General features: G+C 36.6%; 11 protein-coding genes and 2 non-coding genes across 13 annotated transcripts; 4 read left to right on the top strand and 9 right to left on the bottom strand.

Moving 5' to 3' along the window:
• Positions 1-91: 91 nt before the first annotated feature.
• PUS2 (pseudouridine synthase PUS2) lies at positions 92-1,204 on the bottom strand (the record flags this gene model as incomplete). The annotated part of the gene is made up of 1 exon (XM_003959675.1): positions 92-1,204. The coding sequence occupies one exon, from the start codon at positions 1,202-1,204 to the stop codon at positions 92-94; it is 1,113 nt and encodes a 370-aa protein (XP_003959724.1).
• Positions 1,205-1,327: 123 nt separating this feature from the next.
• Positions 1,328-2,950, top strand: MRH4 (ATP-dependent RNA helicase; the record flags this gene model as incomplete). Its single annotated transcript, XM_003959674.1, has 1 exon — positions 1,328-2,950. The coding sequence occupies one exon, from the start codon at positions 1,328-1,330 to the stop codon at positions 2,948-2,950; it is 1,623 nt and encodes a 540-aa protein (XP_003959723.1).
• Positions 2,951-3,144: 194 nt separating this feature from the next.
• On the top strand, positions 3,145-4,650 carry ALG2 (GDP-Man:Man(1)GlcNAc(2)-PP-dolichol alpha-1,3-mannosyltransferase; the record flags this gene model as incomplete). Its single annotated transcript, XM_003959673.1, has 1 exon — positions 3,145-4,650. The coding sequence occupies one exon, from the start codon at positions 3,145-3,147 to the stop codon at positions 4,648-4,650; it is 1,506 nt and encodes a 501-aa protein (XP_003959722.1).
• A 62-nt stretch (positions 4,651-4,712) lies between these two features.
• On the bottom strand, positions 4,713-6,551 carry SGF73 (deubiquitination module subunit SGF73; the record flags this gene model as incomplete). The annotated part of the gene is made up of 1 exon (XM_003959672.1): positions 4,713-6,551. The coding sequence occupies one exon, from the start codon at positions 6,549-6,551 to the stop codon at positions 4,713-4,715; it is 1,839 nt and encodes a 612-aa protein (XP_003959721.1).
• Positions 6,552-6,794: 243 nt separating this feature from the next.
• NPY1 (NAD(+) diphosphatase) lies at positions 6,795-7,901 on the bottom strand (the record flags this gene model as incomplete). Its single annotated transcript, XM_003959671.1, has 1 exon — positions 6,795-7,901. One exon carries the CDS (start codon positions 7,899-7,901, stop codon positions 6,795-6,797), a length of 1,107 nt encoding a protein of 368 aa, XP_003959720.1.
• Positions 7,902-8,184: 283 nt separating this feature from the next.
• KAFR0Ktrna12V lies at positions 8,185-8,258 on the bottom strand. The gene has a single exon. It is a non-coding gene; the product is annotated as a tRNA-Val (tRNA).
• A 2,381-nt stretch (positions 8,259-10,639) lies between these two features.
• KAFR0K02295 (uncharacterized protein) lies at positions 10,640-11,212 on the top strand (the record flags this gene model as incomplete). The annotated part of the gene is made up of 1 exon (XM_003959670.1): positions 10,640-11,212. One exon carries the CDS (start codon positions 10,640-10,642, stop codon positions 11,210-11,212), a length of 573 nt encoding a protein of 190 aa, XP_003959719.1.
• Positions 11,213-11,726: 514 nt separating this feature from the next.
• KAFR0K02290 (gag-pol fusion protein) lies at positions 11,727-12,626 on the bottom strand (the record flags this gene model as incomplete). The annotated part of the gene is made up of 1 exon (XM_003959669.1): positions 11,727-12,626. The coding sequence occupies one exon, from the start codon at positions 12,624-12,626 to the stop codon at positions 11,727-11,729; it is 900 nt and encodes a 299-aa protein (XP_003959718.1).
• Positions 12,627-14,115: 1,489 nt separating this feature from the next.
• Positions 14,116-14,211, top strand: KAFR0Ktrna8F. Its single transcript has 2 exons — positions 14,116-14,153; positions 14,175-14,211. It is a non-coding gene; the product is annotated as a tRNA-Phe (tRNA).
• Positions 14,212-14,614: 403 nt separating this feature from the next.
• On the bottom strand, positions 14,615-15,310 carry PCL5 (Pcl5p; the record flags this gene model as incomplete). The annotated part of the gene is made up of 1 exon (XM_003959668.1): positions 14,615-15,310. The coding sequence occupies one exon, from the start codon at positions 15,308-15,310 to the stop codon at positions 14,615-14,617; it is 696 nt and encodes a 231-aa protein (XP_003959717.1).
• Positions 15,311-16,213: 903 nt separating this feature from the next.
• TRM5 (tRNA (guanine) methyltransferase) lies at positions 16,214-17,704 on the bottom strand (the record flags this gene model as incomplete). Its single annotated transcript, XM_003959667.1, has 1 exon — positions 16,214-17,704. One exon carries the CDS (start codon positions 17,702-17,704, stop codon positions 16,214-16,216), a length of 1,491 nt encoding a protein of 496 aa, XP_003959716.1.
• Positions 17,705-17,957: 253 nt separating this feature from the next.
• Positions 17,958-19,337, bottom strand: OMS1 (putative RNA methyltransferase; the record flags this gene model as incomplete). Its single annotated transcript, XM_003959666.1, has 1 exon — positions 17,958-19,337. One exon carries the CDS (start codon positions 19,335-19,337, stop codon positions 17,958-17,960), a length of 1,380 nt encoding a protein of 459 aa, XP_003959715.1.
• A 278-nt stretch (positions 19,338-19,615) lies between these two features.
• On the bottom strand, positions 19,616-20,779 carry DYS1 (deoxyhypusine synthase; the record flags this gene model as incomplete). Its single annotated transcript, XM_003959665.1, has 1 exon — positions 19,616-20,779. One exon carries the CDS (start codon positions 20,777-20,779, stop codon positions 19,616-19,618), a length of 1,164 nt encoding a protein of 387 aa, XP_003959714.1.
• Between the last annotated feature and the right edge of the window lie 296 nt (positions 20,780-21,075).

Here is a 21,075-nt window from a genome sequence, read left to right as displayed (position 1 = left end):
AATTGATTCTCTCGGGATTTGTTTAAAGGCTCTCTCGCTCTGCTATATAATAACGATATATATGTTTCAAATGTTACATAAAATGGGCATATTAAAGCTCTGTTAGCCAACTATGACTATCAAGAAATGTTAAGAATCGTGAATACTCTTGGAGAGACTTTGAATGATCGTGAGTCCTGTTATCTATAAAGTTATTCTTGAAAATTTTCATTTTTGTTTGATGCAGTTCGTGAGTTATGGCATTGTAGCCCAGAGAAGTTAATTTTCTGTTGTATGAACTGAACATGGGGGAAAGTAGTGTCAATCCCATCGATGGAGCGTTGGGGATGTATGTTTTCTTGTTTTCGAAACATTTGAGGGCAGTATCGCATGGATAATCATACCTTGTCACAATGGTAGCAAGAGCTACCATCTTTCGGATTTGATGCAGCATGAAGGACTGCCCATGGAATTTTATTGATATCCATTCGAGATTATTTTTCAAGTATGGCTGGGAGACAGCGATAGCTTTCATGTATCTGTACGAATTATCGGCACAGGAAGCTTTGTTAGAAGTGAAATTATGGAAATTGTGAGTTCCTGTGTACATAGACAGGCATTTCTCGAAGTGGCAAAACTTTTTTGATGAGAGCGTTGAATCTTGCATGCTATATTGGTGTACTATTGGGCTATGGCCGAATAATTGGAGCATCCTGGAAAGAATACTCTGGCTGGGTGGATTCTGAAGCACAAAGGTCGGTAAAGCATACTCATACAAGCGTGATTCACAAGCTGTCCTACAATTAAACTTCTTATTGACGCGCTGTATATTCCAAAGTGTAATATCGGCAGGAAGGAAGCTGTTTACTCTCTCTTTGATGTCTGGATCCTCAATTATCATCTTCAGTGAGATCAAATTGCATACTGCATGGACGCCTTTGTCGGTTCTTGTGGTTCTCATGAACTTGTTCTTATTAAAATTTGTTGAATTAGCCTTTGATATGGCTCCAGCTTGACAGAGTGCTCTGAATAATGCACCTTCGATCGTCTGAACGTCAGCATTGTACTGCATTCCATGATAATTATCACCACAGTAGCCAATCATCAATGCTACTTTATGTTTTGGTTGTCTTGTTACTTTCGACAGATTTGTAGCCACATTCAATAGTCTTGTTTGAATGACAACATTCTTGTACCACCGATATGACCTCCCTTTCATTTGCATTACTTATATATCGAAAATTGAATTACCTTCGCTTAACTTATATTTGTACCTGATTTACTTGCTTACAATAACCAGTATCGACAAGGCATTGACCAGCACTTCTCGATACCTCTATATTAAGGAATGATTCTTGTGCATAGGGCCAACTACTTGCAGGCTTTTCATCTTTCCAGAGGAATCTTGGCGTTAAGACTCTATTCAGGTGGCCCAAGAACACAACCGAGAAAGAAGCATAAGTTATCGAACAAATTGAAGGCCAAGCATAAGGAACAAACATTCTTCAGATACGGTAATTATGAAGGTTTGAAAAAGAATTCATTTGCCACAACCGCCAAAGCTACTAGACTGATCGATAATATTACAAGTTTCGAAGAGTTGAAGTTACTACCCGTTGTAAGAGACGCTGTAAAATCTGTTATAGAAAGTGAGTCACTGTTAATGCAAAGAACAGGTAATGGGGTCTCCAATATTACCCCTTCACCCATCCAGATACTTGCAATCAAAAGGTTGTCTCACACTTTGATGGATCAAAAACAGCATGTGTTTGCCATTGCTGCAGATACAGGTTCTGGGAAGACAATGGCATATTTGGCACCACTATTGGATTTTTTGATTAGACAAAAGATAGAGAAACCTGAGATTTGGTCATCTTCTATCAGGAGTAAGGCAGGAATAAGATCGATTATTCTGGTTCCCACTCACGAATTAATTGAACAAGTCTACAGCACTGTGTTGAAAGTTGAAGAGAATTTGAGCCTTCATACTTTCAAATGGGACATACATACTAAATATTCAGAGGTTTTGGATGCCATTAAAGACAGAATTGACATGCTGGTGACTACACCTTCTAAATTGCTTACCCTCTTCAAGATTCGAATGATCACTCACCCAGAAAGCTTCTTATCAATGGTGCAGTATGTCGCAGTGGATGAGGCAGATACATTAATGGATCATTCATGGATAGCAGAAACAAGACAGGTTATTAATAGATGTCCAAACCTGAGTCATCTGATTTTCTGTTCGGCAACAATCCCTAACGAGTTTAATAAGACTTTAAGTAAATTATATCCATCTTTTACTCCAATAGTAACACCAAGGCTGCACAAACTACCAAAAAAATTGGACTTTAAAATTGTTGACTCTACTTTGAATCCGTTCAAAGGGTCAAAGATAAAAACGTTGGCCCAGATACTTTATGCCGTGGCACACTCAGAGACTGAACCAGGCCTAGAAAAACGTACCATTGTCTTTGTCAATAAAAAATCTGACGTTGAAAAGATTGTTCAGGTATTGAAGAGTGAGTACGGTCATGAGCATGTCTTTGGTTTAACTGGATCCGACACAGTGGAGAAAAGACTGGAAACTATCAGAGATTTTCTCCAACCTCCCAAGAGACTAGAAGAGCTTCCAGCATCTGTAGCTAATGAATCAACTGAGTTCCAGGAGCCACTACATATTCCTGAATCTAATATAACCTTAACGAAGCATGAACGAGCCAAAGGAAACAAACCATTTATCAAAGTGCTCGTAACGACTGATTTACTGGCCAGAGGATTGAATTTTCAGGCTGTAAAAAATGTGATCTTATATGATGTGCCGTCAACACCGGTAGATCTCGTACATAGAGTCGGTAGAACGGCCAGAATGAGACAGAATGGTAGGATATTCATGATTACTGATAAATCTACGAAATCTTGGGCTAGAGCGCTCCCAAAAATTGCAAAAAAGAGCATTACCTTATCTTAAGATGAAAATATCCTCTTTACTGCGCAACACATTTTATTTCAACACGTGTGTCAACCTGTATATATGAATAGATTATGTATTTTTAATTAAGCCAGATAGAATATATTTAGACGTTCGCCGCATATTGAAAAACAGAAGTGAGAATGTCAAAGAGGACCCATAACGTACACAGGACAAGTAAGAAATCAAAAACAATGACGAGTTCTGAGCCCACTACGGGATATAAAGTAGCATTTATACATCCCGACCTTGGAATTGGGGGAGCTGAAAGATTAGTTGTTGATGCAGCTTTGGGTTTACAGGAATCAGGTAATAGGGTAAAGATCTATACCTCCCATTGTGATCCAAATCACTGCTTCGAAGAGGTGAAGGATGGAACTTTAAAACATCAAGTATATGGTGACAGACTACCCACTCATTTGTTCGGTAAGTTCTTCATCCTGTTTGCTAACTTGAGGCAATTGTACCTCATTTTCCAACTGATATGGACAGGCCAATTAAATGAGTACGATTTATTTATTGTGGATCAATTGTCTACAGGTCTCCCATTAATACATATGTTCTCTGACGCAAAGATCTTATTTTATTGCCACTTCCCAGATCAGAAATTAGCTGTTAGAGATAGTTCACTAAGAAAACTTTACAGATTACCTTTTGACTTACTGGAACAATTCACTATGAGTGTAGCTGATAAGGTCGTTGTTAATTCGAAATTTACAAGAGGGATTTACAAAGAAACATTGAACTTCCTGAATACCTCACCAGAGGTTATTTACCCATGTGTTAGTACGTCGGTTTCCAAAGAGATTGACCAAATTGATAAGCAATTACTGACTAAATTGATAAATACTGATAAGGACAAGTTTTATTTGAGTATAAATAGATTCGAAAGGAAAAAGAATGTATCATTGGCTCTAAAAGCGTTTGCTTTATCAGAGAGATCCAAGGATAATGATGTCAAGTTGCTCATTTGCGGTGGTTATGATGAAAGAGTGGATGAAAACAAAGAATACTTGAGAGAACTACAGTTAGAAGCAGGTAATTTAAAACTATCATCCTCTACTATTTTTTATCCTGAATATGCCAAAAATAAGGACCTAGAATCATTCAATGCTCGGAAGAGCAAGGTTATTTTTTTGCTATCTATCTCAGGTTCATTGAAAGAATTGCTGTTAGAAAAAATGGACTTGCTGCTATATACACCATCATTTGAGCATTTTGGAATTGTTCCTCTCGAGGCAATGAAGCATGGCAAGCCAACACTAGCAGTAAATAGTGGTGGGCCTTTAGAAACAATAATCTCATACAAGCCGGGTGAAAATGAAGCTACCACTACAGGTTGGTTGCGTGAACCTGACGAAAAAGTCTGGGCAGTTGCGATCGACGAAAGTACTAAGTGTGAAGGAATTGATTTTGCTAAAAATGGGAAAGAAAGACTTGATAAATATTTTTCACGTTATGCAATGACCCATTCCTTTGAAACTGAAATTGAGAAATTCATTTGGAGCAAAAAAGTTATATATCCATGGGAGACTGCTGTCACATCTTTGTCCTTTTTCGGCATTCATTTGTTAGTCAATTTCTGCTTGCCAAATCAAAATTGGCCATTTTTACTGTTAGCTGGTGTAGCAATAGTTATTTTTAGACGTATCTTCTGGGGTATATACTTCTTGTTTGTTTTCAGTTTATCATATGAGTGAAGAATTGGTGACAATATATCAGGATATATGATAACATATATATAACATTTTTTAATCTTATTTTAGTTAACTCTACTGCCATTTGGATTGACTTGGTTTGTTATATTCAAGTTCAGATTTCCGTCCATCTGCGGACTGCCATTATTACTTACAGAGGATATGGCAGGGCTGGGAGTATTCACATTGTTTTCTAAAATAGTTTTATTATTCTGCACGGGTTTCGTTGAGTTTGCTAAATGGAATGCGGCTGCTTCAAATTTCTGCTGCTGAAATTGTTGTTGTCGTAATTTTTGCTGCTGCTGCTGAATTTCCTGGGGTGTTAGGCCATTAATTTGTTGTTGTTGGATAGTTTGTTGCTGATTAGAATGTTGTTTTTGTATTTGTGAAGGTGAATTATTAGTAGTCTGAACGGCTTGGTTTCGCAATTGCTGTTGAGCTTGTGCCTGAGCTTGTAATTTCTGCTGCTGTAATAATTGTGCTTGAAGTAGTCGTTGCTGTTGTACTTCCTGTAACCTTTGAACGTTAGTATTCGCTGGAATGTTCATTCCACTCGTGTTATTCGGTTGTGGAACTCGAATACGGAATTTATAGTCAGTCGTTCTATCCATATCAATACATCCAACACGTGAATGTATAGCACCATATCCAGGAGAAGAATATCCAGGTTTGATGGAAAAGGCAGAAGCAAACATTTCTCTCATTCTAAAATACTTCGTTCTACGTCTGGTAGATGATAATACGGTAGATTCTAATGGCAGAGGAAATGACCTTGATACACCATTAAGTACTTGGGTAGTTTCTTCTTCCGGGGTTAGATTTGGGTGTGCATAGTCATTATTCATATTTGCATTTTTGGAGTTTTTGTTATAACTGGAATTACTATTTTTTAAAGTTTTGGACTTATTCTGTTTCTGAAGCTGTCTTTGTTTCTGTTGTAGTAGTTTTTTCTGTTCTTTCTGTTCTTTCAGTATCTGTTTCTGTTTCTTTTGTAGCTGTTGCTGTTTAGCACGTTTCTCAGCAGCGGCCCCAATTTTAGTTTGGTGCTCTCTATGGTACTCAGCTAACAGGTCATCAAATGGTTTCGATCTACCCATCACACTTCTCTTTGCACCCATTGGATGAGATTTACAGGTTAACGATCTTGCACAGTAGCCACCTTCTGGTAATTCTACCCCACACTGCTTATCGAAATCTATTAAATGTTTTTCAGTTGGATTCCTTTGTTTGACCCTTCTCTCTCTTCTTTGTTTACTTTTCGTATTGTTTTGACCAGAACTTTTCATTTTCTTAAATTTCATAAGTTCATCGTTATTGAACGGTGGTGGTCTCTTACTGTTACTTCTAGAGTTGTTTTCTGCATCGTCGTCATCTTCGTCGTCATCTTCGTCATCGTCATCATCGTCGTCTTCATCGTCATCTTCGTCGCCATTATTATTGTTTCCATTACTTCCATGGTTCGTGTTGATGTTGAAATCATCATTGTCATAACCATCATCACTATTGTCTTGGTTGTAATTGTTACTTGAAGTGTCATTGGAACTATTTGGAGTTCCCGTATTGCTAGAGTTGTTTTTCCTGTTACTACCACCATTTGAAACGCCACTACTAACATTCTTAGCGGATGTACAACAGCTACGTAAATGGTCGTCGATAGCATTTGCTGATATTGGTATTTTACAATTGTTACAAACTTTGAAAGTTAAACTATTGAAATCTAAATTATCAACCAATAGTCTTTTCGTATTTGGGTTAAAAGCTTTCTCAATTGTAGAGTCATTGATATTAGTGATGTAAATTACATTATCGTTCGATGTTTCATAAATGTCGTCCAGTATGGCAGATGATGACGTTTCATTGAGATCAAACTTCAAACGCGTGATATTAGCGTGAATATCGTTCATGGTTTCTTCTTGTTTTGCAGCTAAAATACTATCTTGACGAAATCTAGGATGGATACTCGCTAAAAGAATGAGAAAGCCTTTTAAATCCCTCCTATTCTCTCTCTTAAATTTGTGAATTCACAATATATTTTGACTGGCTTTCTCTTTCACTTTTTTGAAGGAAGTAATTAAAAAAAAAAAAAAAAATGGCATATTGGGATAGTCCTCCTCTATATATCAAAGCATCGCTTAACGCAAAATCATCTATATAGCACGTTTATATTCATTACAGACATAGCTTAACAGCTGGAAGGCTACTGCTGTATTGCCCGGCAAATATATATCGTCCTTGAAGGCCATAAAGAAGCCACTTGTGTAATTATCGATGGCTTTTATGACGTCTGTTGTGTCAAACCATTGAGCATCCATTAGTTCGTCGTCGTGATTCAAATTGATGACCTCATCCTGGTTGTTGAAGTCTACAACACCAATACAACCGATCATCAGGTTAGCAGGGTAGGGCCATGGCTGACTCAAGATGATTTTGACTTCATCACAACGAATACCAGTCTCCTCCCAAATCTCTCTTGTACATGCACTTTCTATCGTTTCGGATGGCTCCATAAACCCTGCAACATTCGAGTACATGATATATTTGTTATGCACTCTTCTTTTTGTTCTTACAAGGCATATCTTATCTCTAGTAGCGTTGGTCAGGATCACGATGACCACTGGGTCAGTTCTTGGAAAGCAGACGTTATTGACTCTAGCGTCTCTTACGTTACATACAACATCTTTATCTGGATTACCACATCTGAATTTTGTGCCTCCATCGACTGGGTACAGGAATGCTCTACAATTAGGACAGAAATTGAACTTATTATGCCAGTCAATGTACATTTTTGCGTGTGAATATAGAGAAGCTTCATCATTGCCAATTTGAAAAATTTCAGTCATCGAGATTGGATTTAAAGTACTAGCATCGATAAAATCTGGTACGGTAGAAGTGAAATCAATGGCATAGTATGGGGTACCTTGATAAATTTGATCTTTCTTGGAGTATGTAAATTTTGAATCATTAAATAAACCAAGGAATACTAAATTATATTTTGTCAACTTAGCCCTGGACTCCGGTTTGTTAAGAATTGTAGCATGGTGAGCAAAAATTTCTTTTAGGGGGCTGCAAGTTCCCAAAGTTAGAGTTGAGAGAGAACTTGCATCGCTCGTTAAAAAAGCTTCACCTTTGGAGAAGATGATGATAGTGGTCGAATCATGAGTTAAAGTCGAGCGAATAAAATCCTCATCATTCCTCAAAAATGATACTCTATTCACAATGTTTGAGTTGCCAAAAAATGTTTCACCTGGCTTCATATTGATTTGTTACTTGAAGATATTGAATGAAAACTTCGATTATATCGTTGAATTTTCATTTCAAGCGTTTTTTACGTAATCCGTATATACGTGAAAATAAACTCAGAATTGGGCAAAAAGAGTAGGAGTTCAATCATTTCGAGAAAGTGAAGAGGCAAGAGGGGCGATATATCTGATATTGTCGAGCTAAAGGCATGACACAACTACGAATACCCAAGAAATGTGGCGTCAGCCTGTCATAAGTGGTTTTTTTATAGGAATCAAAAAAGTTAAAAAGAAATAATGATTTCGCCCAGGATCGAACTGGGGACGTTCTGCGTGTTAAGCAGATGCCATAACCAACTAGACCACGAAACCATATTTTCTTGTTCAATTATTGTAAGTTCAATATGGTAACAAGACAGATAACACAGGGGAATATGACACGGCTGGTGTATATTCTAATTCAGGGACAGAGAGCGTGGAAATCGATCTGATCGTATAACTATAGCTAAAAGCGTATCAAATGGCTTGTCTCTTTCTAATATATGAAATTATAAAGTAAGATAAAAGATTAAGAACAAATATGACGAAGAATTCCTTTTTATAGTGTGGAATTCTTCAAGATGACAAAAGTTGCGTCTATGAAAAGTTTTCACTAATATTCAACCAAATTCAATAATGTGAAATATTTAATTTAATAGATTGGACAGCGGGTGTCTAGGTTTTGATTCTGGGAAAACAGTCACACGAATTTAGAGCTTAATGTTGTAGTTTCCCAGTCTATGTTACAACATCAATCGAATGTTGGAAATCTAATTCTATTGCCTGGGTACATTTCCCAGCACTCGACATCCGTCCTGCTGCAAATGGCATTTGACGTAAAGGAAGATTAGAGGATGTCTCTTGTATATTATTATCGTTAATATTGTTCATGTTGTGGATGTCAGTCAAATAATTAAAATAATTGTTATTAATCAGTGTTTTTACCAAATAATGCACTGGTTTTCTATACAATAAAATAGGCAATAAATAATATACATTGTGACAAACTTTGATCAAGCTTCAGTGTTCACCTGAGTATTTATACGTTTTCCAACATATTTTGCTTTGTAACGTTTTTCCATGTTCTATATTCATATTTGTAATATTCTCTAATATTTACTACCGATTAATTCATCGATTTATCCATTACCATATTATTATGTAATGTTAACTACCGATAAATTTAGTGCTGGAAATGGCAATATACTGACATTTCAATGTTTTGATAGTTAGAACGACAAATTTAGAATGTTAGAGAAGATATGAACAATAATTATGGTGTGATAAACACGGCAATGTATTGACACGAACCATATATGGCGTGATAAACACGAATACATATTATCATGCGATAATTATGGTACGATAATTATGACAACGTATTGACTCATAAATCTAGAACATGACAATTGGGATGAATTAAAATGTGTTGGAAAAGGTATAAATACTCAGGTGAACACTGAAGTTTGATCAAAGTTTGTATCACTTTATATTATTTTATATTATGATTATATTTTATATATAACCAGTGCATTATTTGGTATAACCACTGATTAATAAGAATTACTTCACCAATTTGACTGACCTTAAACAAAAATGAATCCTATTAACGAAAATAATATAAAGGGATCATCCTCTGATCTTCCTTCATGTCATGTCCAGACTTGTCAAGACATCCTAAGACTAAGTGACGCATATTAATGCATCCAAGTAAGTCGCGTCTAGGAGGTCTGAGAAGGTCTGTAGTTCCTGGAACTGTGAATCACACGATTATATGCCTATGGGCCGTGTAGTAGGTGATTACAGTCCAACACGGAAATCGAGAATAAAGACAATTTATTCTTACATCTTTTATACAGTTCAAAATCAAGGAGAACGAACACTAATTCAATAAAATCTAGGACATGATACTCTCTTGGTCGTACGTTTTCTATTCTTTTCCAGCAGCAGCGCTGTCAAGTCCTGTTATGACATGTGGTTCAAAACGTACTTTTATGTAGCCTGTTGGGCTGCCTTTGTTACACCGGTTTTAGGTAGTGACCATAACAAAAGAAATAACTCAATGATTAACTATCAAGTTATTGTGAAGACGAGAATACTACCATCAGATCTATGGTTTATTGCACGCAACTAAAATAAAAAGCACTCGTATTACCGGTTCAGAATGATTCACCGCTCAGTACTCAGATACAAAAGAGTGAAGAACCTACAAAGTGCATCCTCCTCCCTGGTAATCATTGCAACCAAGACGCTGAACTTCCATGATGTAAGGAATGAGAAATTCCAGCTGATAGTGGTCTTCTCAGTTGCTTTCCACACCTCAGTTTATTGCCGTTTATATCACGTGATTGCGCAGATACAGACACCGCACAAGAGGTTGAAATTAGTGATACGTAAATCTAAACTTGAAGAAAGTTCACTCTAATTTCCTTCATATTACTTCTACAGATCTTTTGATTAAAAATGGCAGCTTCCGAAAGCCGGGGTCTAGTGCTAGCTGTGGCTATTTTCAGGTTCACTGCCCACTTCAAGCAGAGCCTCGGAGCTAGAGTTTAACATCACAAGCTGTTGCAACTACAGATTCGATACTGGGTGCTACGTGAACACGTAAGCCCCATGCATACTAATCTTTGGCCATGATTAAATAGCCTGCATAATTAATGGCCAAAAACTTCGAGATTCAGGAGATGTACTAATGTGGTTAAATTCACTTAATGACTTTACCACGTATGGGTTTGAAGGGAAAAGCATTCCGGTTGAACAAATCTCTATATGGTCTAAAACAGAGTGGAGCCAACTGGTATTCTACTATTAAAACCTATTTGCAACAAGATTGCAAATTACTAGAAATACCAGGATGGTCCTGCGTACTCAAAAACGACGAAATAATTGTGTGCTTATTTGTCGACGACATGGTTGTTATGCCATCTGACTTAGCATATAATATGAATTTAGTAAAGAAACTAAGAAAAAAATTCGATACCAAAGTTGTCAAGTCAGGTAGATTAGACCAAGATGGGGTAGCACAATATGACATACTAGGGCTAGATATCGAATACAGATATGGAAAAGATATGAAAATGGGAATGGAAAAGATCTTGGAAGCTAAACTGAAGACATTAGATGTACCATTAAATAAGTCAGGAAAGAAGCTTAAAGTACCCTCACCTCCAAACACTTATATCACTAAGGAAGATTATGTAGCCACAAAAGGCTACAAAAAGAATGTTAAAACGGTTACAACGCAAAATTGGTTTGTCCTCTCATGCCTGCTACAAATTCATTGAGACGTTAATATAATGCCATTTCCAGCACTCCACGCATAGTTAGTGTATACTAAGTTATCCATGGGTTGGTTAAGTTAAAAAGTTGTCTTACAGACAACTTGTCAAGCAATCAGCAATATTGATCTTAGTGTTGATCCGTTCCATTTTCAATAAAACGGTTTCACCTCCTCTCTAAGTCTCAATGATTCAGTGCCAAAGAACCTATGTCTAAATTTCTTATCTTCCTCATATTTAAGAATATTGATTGTAGTTTTGCTGTCCGTGCTTATTCCAATTGCCAGCAGTTTATCCTTAATTTTGTTTAATAATAATTGCAGTTTTGTTAAAATTGGAACCACACAGCTAACAGCACATATTTCGGCTTCAGTAGTTGACGTGCATGTCAATTTTTCCTTAACTGGAAAGTCCGCCAACTACTTTTCCATTTAGCATTATAAAATAACCTATCTGAGATTTTACTTCTTGGTTAGCAAATGAAGCGTCAGTTATTCCCAACAGTTCATGTTCGCTATAACTATTCTTCCGCCAAACCAATTTTTTTCTCCTTTGTGTCCCACAGATATTGAACCATTCGTTCAGCTAGTTGTTTCACGTCTTTACTGGAAAAAGGTGTATGTTGTGCCAAAACATTGGCATAACACATGATATCAAATCTGTATTTGTAACAGACATACGATGCCAATCCAACTATGCCCTGTAACCATTTTACATTCTTTTTGTAGTTTTCTTCTGTGGTTACATAATCTTCCTTAGTGATATAAGTGTTTGGAGGTGAGGGTACTTTAAGCTTCTTTCCTGACTTATTTAATGGTACATCTAATGTCTTCAGTTTAGCTTCCAAGATCTTTTCCATTCCCATTTTCATATCTTTTCCATATCTGTATTCGATATCTAGCCCTAGTATGTCATATTGTGCTACCCCATCTTGGTCTAATCTACCTGACTTGACAACTTTGGTATCGAATTTTTTTCTTAGTTTCTTTACTAAATTCATATTATATGCTAAGTCAGATGGCATAACAACCATGTCGTCGACAAATAAGCACACAATTATTTCGTCGTTTTTGAGTACGCAGGACCATCCTGGTATTTCTAGTAATTTGCAATCTTGTTGCAAATAGGTTTTAATAGTAGAATACCAGTTGGCTCCACTCTGTTTTAGACCATATAGAGATTTATTCAATCGGTATGCTTTTCCTTTTAATCCCATATGTGGTGGAGTCCTAATGTATAGTTCTTCTTGTAAGTCTGCGTATAAATATGCTGACGAAATATCCAATTGTGTGATATATTGATTATTGTCGAGTGCTTGTGAAAGGCATGCCATTAAGGCATAATGGTGAACTGTGTTGGCAGTTGCGTTTTCATCGTAGGTGCCAAACTTTTGCTGCCGGGTCTTGCTGCCGACCCACATTTACGTGCATCATCCCTTTTCATAGTGAATATAAGCATTGAGTTTATTAATCTCTCTTTCTTAGGGTCGGATACCTAGTATAGTTTATGTTTGTCCCAACCTACCATTTTTTGCAGTTGTGCTATCTTCTTCGTGCATGCTTTTTTGTATTCGTTCTACTCAGTATTTGATGCATCTATAGTTATTGCATAGTAGTAATTCAACGAATCTTTATTAATCCGAGAAGGGAATTTTATTTTAATGGCCTGCACATACTGAACTCGTCTTTTAGTTCCTCTGGGGCTGGTATCGTCACCAGATTTTTACTCTGTTGCATCTCCAAATTTTCGTTTCCTGATATTAGTATAGATCGATAGTTAGAAAATGGATTGTTTCTCATACCTGCTATCTTTTCGATATCATCCAAAGGGATAATCGGTGACGAAGATGTGTCAACCGGGCTAGCTTGATAGTCTAAAGTGATTTTAGCAACGGTAATATCAGTACTATCTCTATAGGAACTATGCAGGATATCGTCTAGGTGTTGTTCAGCAGTTTGTTCGTGTTCCATAGCGCAGTCAGCTTCGGGTTTGAAGTAATGGACCGACTGTGAAGTTATTGGTGCGTCCTATATGGAGTTGTGTGAGGTTTCAAAATCGAAAGTAGGTATGTCATTTTGAGGATTGGAGGACATTGTCGTTGAGTTGTTCATGAGTATGAGAAAAGGGTTCTTGTATATCGTGAAAGCCAATATTGTGAGAGACGTAAAGGAACATTAGAGCTTTTTTCACTTACTACTATCCTGCTGTTATTGTTCATATTGCTGTAAGTCAGTCACTAAGTAAATTAATTATTATTATTAGTTAATATTTATACCAAATAATGCGCTGGTTGTATGTAAAATAAACTATAACATAAATTACTGGACTGTGAAACAATTCTTGATCAAACTTTCAGTTCAGGTGAGTGTTTATATTTTTTCTAACACATGCTGATTTGTAATAAGTACCACGTTGTAAATTCTCATGCATCGCCTTGTCTAATGTTTGCTACTGATTAATACTTTAGTTAGCACACTCCACATTATTATGTAGCTCAATCATGCTTGAAAACTTGTCATTCTAAGTATCAAAATACAGAAATGCCAGTACAATGTCATTACCAGCTGCTTGATGAGACTTACTGTACCCAGCAGATTGACTTACAAAACTAAGAACAATAATGGCAGCACTTTATCATATGAGACAAGCTCTGAACTTCTTTTGCGTCAACATCCTTAAAATCGTCATTTGACTTGGAAAAACACTGTAGTGTCCTTTGATTGCCAATTCCAGCAACTCCGCATCTCCAATATTCACTAATTCATAGTCACTTTCTTAGGATACTCACAAAATAGTACGAAATTTTTGTTGAGGTCTCCTCTGTAACCCATATTGCTTGGAAGAAGATTATAAAGAAGTATTTATGGGTTATCCTTACTGATATCGAAAATAAAAAGAAACAACAAGTAGCGGATTTAGCTCAGTTGGGAGAGCGCCAGACTGAAGATTGTTAACTTCGGTCAACTGTTATCTGGAGGTCCTGTGTTCGATCCACAGAATTCGCATTTATTTTTTTAACTTCCAGATATAAATGGGAGCCAGGCGCTAGAAATGACAGGCAATTGTAATTTGTGAAAGTGATACTGTGGCATATGACATATACAATTATATAGGCGCCTTTTCTTTGAACCTTCTCAGTGTCGTAGGATGGCACTCGTATCTCTAATAAATTTTCAAGGTAAAGCCTCCAACTCATCTTGACCAACGTTCACAAGCCGCAGATACGACAGAACCTGGCCAAGCAATGAGCTCTGACCTATGATGGTATATCAATCCGTGAATATCTTTGCCAACCGTAAATTACTTTGTGAAAAGCGTATATATTTCCGAGTGAACTTGATCATAGAAAAAAAAGTACTAGTAATAGTATTTAATGCTTTATGAAGAATTTATATACGTCTTAACTCTTCAGGTTTGAATAAGACATACCTTCTTATTTGGCAACTTTGATAAATTGTCGGAGAATTCATCGTATGATCTCTTTGAATTAACTGCTTTCATAGATCTCTTAGTTAATTCATTTTCCCAATCAGTTAAGACAGTAGGTTTAATGAATAAGTCGTAATTCAGTTGATTTAAACAGAATCTTTCCATAACCGATAAGTCCTTAGACTTTAGGCCACTGATTAATGACCAAGATTTGTTCGAGAAAGTAACATCATTAGAAAATTTATGAGCCAAAATCAAACAAACTAAGAAAATTCTCTTTGGGCATTTAGCAAATTCAGGGATATCCTTGGAGTTTAAACCATGTAATTTTTGGAAGTAGAATGAGGCCAATACGGCCACATGTTTGTTTGATTTCGATCTCTTTAAAACTTCGGTAATGAATGTTCTAATCTTGTCAATAGAATTATTAATTTTTGATTTCTCGAATCTTGATGTCAAATCATATAACAAAAATGTAATATTATCCATTAATGCAGCAGATGAGTTTTTGCTATCACACCGCCGTTTCTTTGAATCGATATTACATAACCGCGTCTTGTTAAGCTCGTATGGTGGTGTTTGATAGGCAAAATGCGATTGTAAGTCCTGATTGACAGAGATGTTGTCATTATGAACAGAAGCGAGCTCTTTAGAGCATGGAGTAAATTGATGCATGTTTTAATTTGAAAAAAAATAAAATAGTAATAAAATTCCCTCTCTTATGCTATTATAAATGATATTGAAAGAAAATAATTCCTTTTTCGATCCAATATGATACAGTTTCCTTTAGTATTGATATGCTTTCAAATTAATGAAAGCCAATAATAACGACAGAAAACATTTTAAGCTAGCAATATAATAGTAACAAAATTCTTCTTCCTTTCTAAAAAGTTACAAACAATAAAAATGGATAATATGGGGAAAAAACAAAGGGATAAAGATAAAAGTGGGAATGGATAATCGCTGGGTTTGCTTCTTTTAAACCTCTGCTTACACAGATAAAAGAAAAAAGATGGATGCTTTGTGATGTTTCAAAAAGAGAAATAGATGATAGATGGTTAATCTAACAGTATACCTCCCCTTGGTGATATGAGATAAAAAAAGAAGAAGAAGAATAAGAATAAGCTTAATAGAAATGTTTAAATCCCGTTCTTAAATATATCGTTTTTTCTTTTTTGGAACCTCGAGAGTTATGAATCATAAAAATATCTTGGCGAAGTTCGAAAAAGAAATGACGATATCTCGATCGCGCGAAGCCCGTACGGTAAAACATTAGTCATAATGAAGATGGCCTTGGACAAGCTGTTCCGGGGAAAGGTGAGAGAGGGGTTCAGAGGATGATGATGTGGTTCAGCGATTTGGGATAAGAGTATGAGTAACGCCAGTTAGGTCTACACCTGACTCACGTACCGCTTGGAACATATGGAAGGGCTCTGTTCAGAGTTAATACGTTTTATAGTATATGCTTTGATATATGAATCATATGGATTTTTGATAATATACAAAGGAGAGAGCGGGCACTTACTGAAGTTCCCCTCTTAGGAGGGCGCTTACCGGCCCGTTACTGTCCTCTTGGTCTCAAACTCTCTCGGAGTATGCTAATTTCTTTGGCAATTGGAAACTGATACAGTACATGGGCTTTGTTGGAGACACTTTACGCACCAAATGGAATAATAGGTTTTTCAGAGGCAGTATGTCTTCTGTTGTTTGCATTGACTCCAATATCCTCCTGTGCACTCTAGAGTGTAGTTCCTCATTGCTTGGTTCTTCGTCGTTACCATATTTTTCAAAACAGTGTACATGAATCCATGGCATTTTCCTGTCGTCTCTTTCCTGTGGCTCCTGAGAATATAGTCCAACAAAATTCCCTAGAAACTCAATCGCGCTATCCGGTAAGTTCATTACAAAATGACTTATTTCCCTTGGAATCGGTATTATCTTAAACTGTGGTTGCGGCGCAACTGCAGTTTTAATCTCTGAATCATTGTTCTTCTTGTGTCTCTTTCTTTGCTTCTTAATAGCCAGTTTGATTTGGCCATTCTCGTGAGATTCAATCAATTCTTTTAATAGATCAACGGATTTCCTTATAAATTGACCGCCATCTAAATTGAAAGGCTTGACTAACTCTCCAACTTTATTGTTATCGATGTTTTCTTGTAAATACTTAAAGCTTTCTGGATTTAAATCGTTAGCGAGGACAATGACTTCTTTCTTACCAGCAGGAACTGCAAATGGGCCGACACCTGCGAAGACATCACACACCACTTCACCAGTTTTGAAATATTTGGTCACTAATCTATCATGTTCTGTATGTAATCTAGAGTTCCAATAAACTTTACTGAAATCAAACTTGAAAGTACAGTTAGACTCTTTCTGTTCTACAATCAAATCGTTTTTACCAGCAATTATTTTCATTGGAAAAGTTCTAAATTTTGTAGCAATTGAACTCACTTTATCAACCACCGTTTCGATCTTATTATTTTTATCCAAAATTACCTGACCAATCAGTGAATCGTAGGGTTTGAACTCATTTCTGAGATTTAAATGCGCTATGTGACCAGTAATGGTAAAACCAGTTGGAATTTCGTCTAAATACTCCTTAGGTAGCACTGCTCTCAATATTTCCTCTGCTTTCCAGAAATCGTAGTCTAAGACATATTCATAAGGTAAAACATCTGCGTTTGTCTCCTTCAAAAATATTAAGGCCTCTGGGGACAATCTTTCGTTTATTTCATCAACATGATTTAAAGAATCTGTTAAAAGAACACCTTTCTCAACGATGCCATTATCGCATGCCAGTGTTTTAGACTCGGATGAAGGATCAACGTCTTGTAACTGACGTAGCTTTATAACATGAGGAATACGAGGGACTCTAAGAATGTACTGCTTAAATTGTTTAGAGAACACGCTTATATTCTTTGGATCTGGAAACCTCACAACACATAATGGAATCTTTTGAATGAAGAATGATTTCTCTAAAGTTCTCATTTCACGATTGACCGGTGGTTCATATTTAAAAGTCGACATTTTCACCCTCTGTTTTATCAGTTTGATGAAACTGTTTTGCATAAAAGTGCTTGAATTACAACCAAAGATATCTCACTCTGTACTCTTTATATGATAATGAAGTTTTTCTACTGAAATTTTTTTATGTTTAACTTTTTCGATGTCGAAAGGTTACTGTCCAATATCAGCGATGGGCGAGAAAGACATTAACTCACAAAATAAACATGAGTGAACTTGATAAGATCACTACTCCTCTTTTGTTACTTGGTTCTATTTACAAGCCATTAGTACATAATCACATTTACAGAACATAAGATTAATTTGAATTATTGTTATCGGTGATGGATTGAATCTTTCTGTCAACACTTGATTTTATGTATTTCTCAAAAAATCCAATTTCATCTTGCCTTTTAACGTCACATTTTCTCTTGGCCACAATACACCAGGTCGTGCCCATGTGGCTACGTTCTTCTTTGACAACATCCAGGCCTGAATCATCCAGTAGTTCCCCTATATCCAAATTCCAGCGACACCCCCAGGTTTCTAAACGTTTTGCAGCTCTTTTATCCAAAATCTTATTGATGAACTTCTTATCACCCCTTCCATGCTCCAGCAAGATTATTCTACCATCAGGCTTCAAGAGCTTCGTGAAGTTATTTAGTGCTCTCAAAGGATCCTCGTGAGAACACAATCCAAAGGCTTCAATTATTGTATCGTACTTAACTTTAGTATCTGGCACATCACCAGCCTCAAACTTCGAGTTATCCTGAGCCAATTCGAGAAGGTTTTCTGCTCGTCCAACGACAAATGCAGCTTTTTTGAAGGTAGGGAAACGATCCCTAAATCTCTTATGTGCTATTTCCATCATTTGTTTAGAAGAATCCAAAAAGGTTATGGAATTGATCTTGTCAATGTCTACATATTTGATATTTCTTCCAGTACCACACGCTACTTCTAGGACATCGCCTTTACAATGTTTCATCAACCATTTACGCCTTCTTCCCATACCAATCATTTTCTCTTCAAAATTAATTCCCTTATCATATTCTGCTGCTTTTATCTCATAAAATGGCGTTGTGTCCCTAGCTGGTAGGATATTTGTATTTTCTTTATTTTGATCAACATTTTCAAGCTCAATACCATCAAAATCTTTTATAGCGTCCTCCTCAATCAGTTTTTCATACCTAGCCAACTTTATACTATCTCTAGTTCTTAATTTATTCTGTAATTGTTTAATTCTTAAGTTTTCGTATTCATTCGTACCATTTTGCTCCTGTTTTATCAGCAAATCTCTTAGTTCATGATCCTTAACATAGAGCCGTTTCATGTAATAATACCCATATACCAGAAATATACCATAAAGGACGAATAGAAACTTGGTCAGATTCTTGTTGAATGACTCAGTTCTAAGGAATGCGCCCCATCTTATAAACCTATTTTTGGAATGGAGCAATTCGTTGAACCTCTCCTCTGCTAGTTCTTCTTTTGTCTTAGGTTTACGAACTTTGACATTGGGATGCAATAGAAATGGAGACTTGCTGCATGTGGAGCCTCGTGCTATATATCTCACTTGTGTATTGTGCCCTATTTGTGATAACTGAGTTAATTGAGATACATATTCCGCTCGACCAACGAATCCTTTAATTACTACGGATCCGCACATTCCAGTTCTGATACCATATTGAGATCTGATCATGGCGTTAAATGACGGCTTGGACTCAAGAAGTTTACGATGACTTGGTTTCCTATTAAAATCAGCATCGGTTTGTTTTTTTTACTCCGAAAGAGCGAATATATCAATTCTACTTCAATTAGTACTAATAGCTAATGATACTTTTGATTAACTGACTCTTGCATGTACGCATACTTTATTCTAGAAAATCATTCAAATTAATATAATACATAAGGGCGTAATTAAAGTACTTAAATATCAATATGTATGGTGTCATTAGAGGGAGGATATCAAGAAAAGATCTATTCTTGTTTCTTCTCGACCGGCTTACCGTTAGCAAAAGTTGCGGCAACAATCAATGGGAAAACAATAGTGACATCGGCATAAACCTTAACGGATTTAGCTTCAGCCTTAATCTTACCCCAGGAGACTGCTTCATCTGGTCTGGCACCGGCATCAGAACCATCGAATTCTTGACCAGTGTTAATGTAGACAGCGTAATCGGCACCATTTCTCATTAAGCAAGCATTAGCAATATGATGCTTAATCAAACCACCACCTAAGATTAACATACCGGCCTTAGAGGCTTCCATGGACATGGAATTGATCTTCCGGATATCGGCGACAATGTCAAGCCTAATTTGCCTTGGAGAAGCTTTGAAAGTGTGGAAGAATAACATGTCACCGATGGAACCATCAGTGATAGCTGGACAGAAAACTGGGATCTTATTCTTATGGGCCCAGTAGATGACAGAACTTTCATCGTTAATTTCCTTACCTAATCTATCAATCAATTTGGATGGGGTCCAAATTGGAGAATCGACGTCTTGATTGGCTTCTAAGCAAGCATTTCCCTTTTCTTTAACGTATTCATCTTGTTCATCCAACATTTTGTCAAGAAGTGGGACAATCCATTCCTCGAATTTACAGTAATTGTCATTTGGAACAAGTAAATTACCGATTCTGTTCATACCTTCATCACGTAATGTACTACCTTTCAAACTAAATTCACCTAAGTAAGTTGGGGCTAGACATTTTATGATATCTTCTTCGATACCACCAGCAGTGGCAACTAAAGCATCAACCATTTTGTGTTGTACCAAGTATCTCAAAGTTTCTCTTAAACCAGAACTGATCAAATTGGAAGTGTAACCCATGAAAATGGTAGTCTTCTGGTAACCTTCATCGTCAAAAGAACCCTTTTTCTTGTGCTCTTCCAATTCATCGATATGCTTACCTCTCCATTGTCTCATATTGTCAATGATGTCACAGGCTTGACCCAAAGAGGAAGCTTGGAAACCCATGGTTTTCATGGAGTTAACCAAGTCGCTGGCTCTCATGTCCACAGCTTCTGGCTTAGAATAATCGATACCTTCGACCTTGACGAAGTCATCTGGCACTGGAACGGATGCCTTTAAGACAGCGTCCTGTAAAATATCAGGTAATTTTTCATTAACGTTAGACATTGCTTCTTTTTCTATTATCCTCTCTAGCAATTCTTAGAATCCTCGAGTAACAACTAGCAACGATGAGCTTATCTTATATATACTGCTCGTGCTACTAGTAAGATCACTCGATTATTTAAGCAAAAAAATTGCCTACCCATGAAAATTTTTCATCTGCGGGCTTTTCTGTACCAGGAACACGAACCGGGTTACATAAGACACAGAAAACGACGGAGTATCTGACAGATATAAACTTATATAGTCTTATGAAATACGTTTTTATTGATGAATTAGTGGAAGCTGATGAACTAAATGAG

The sequence above is a fragment of the Kazachstania africana genome, chromosome 11 (assembly GCF_000304475.1).
Source record: "Kazachstania africana CBS 2517 chromosome 11, complete genome".
Lineage (NCBI taxonomy): Eukaryota > Fungi > Ascomycota > Saccharomycetes > Saccharomycetales > Saccharomycetaceae > Kazachstania > Kazachstania africana.
This window is presented reverse-complemented; position numbering and strand designations above follow the sequence as displayed.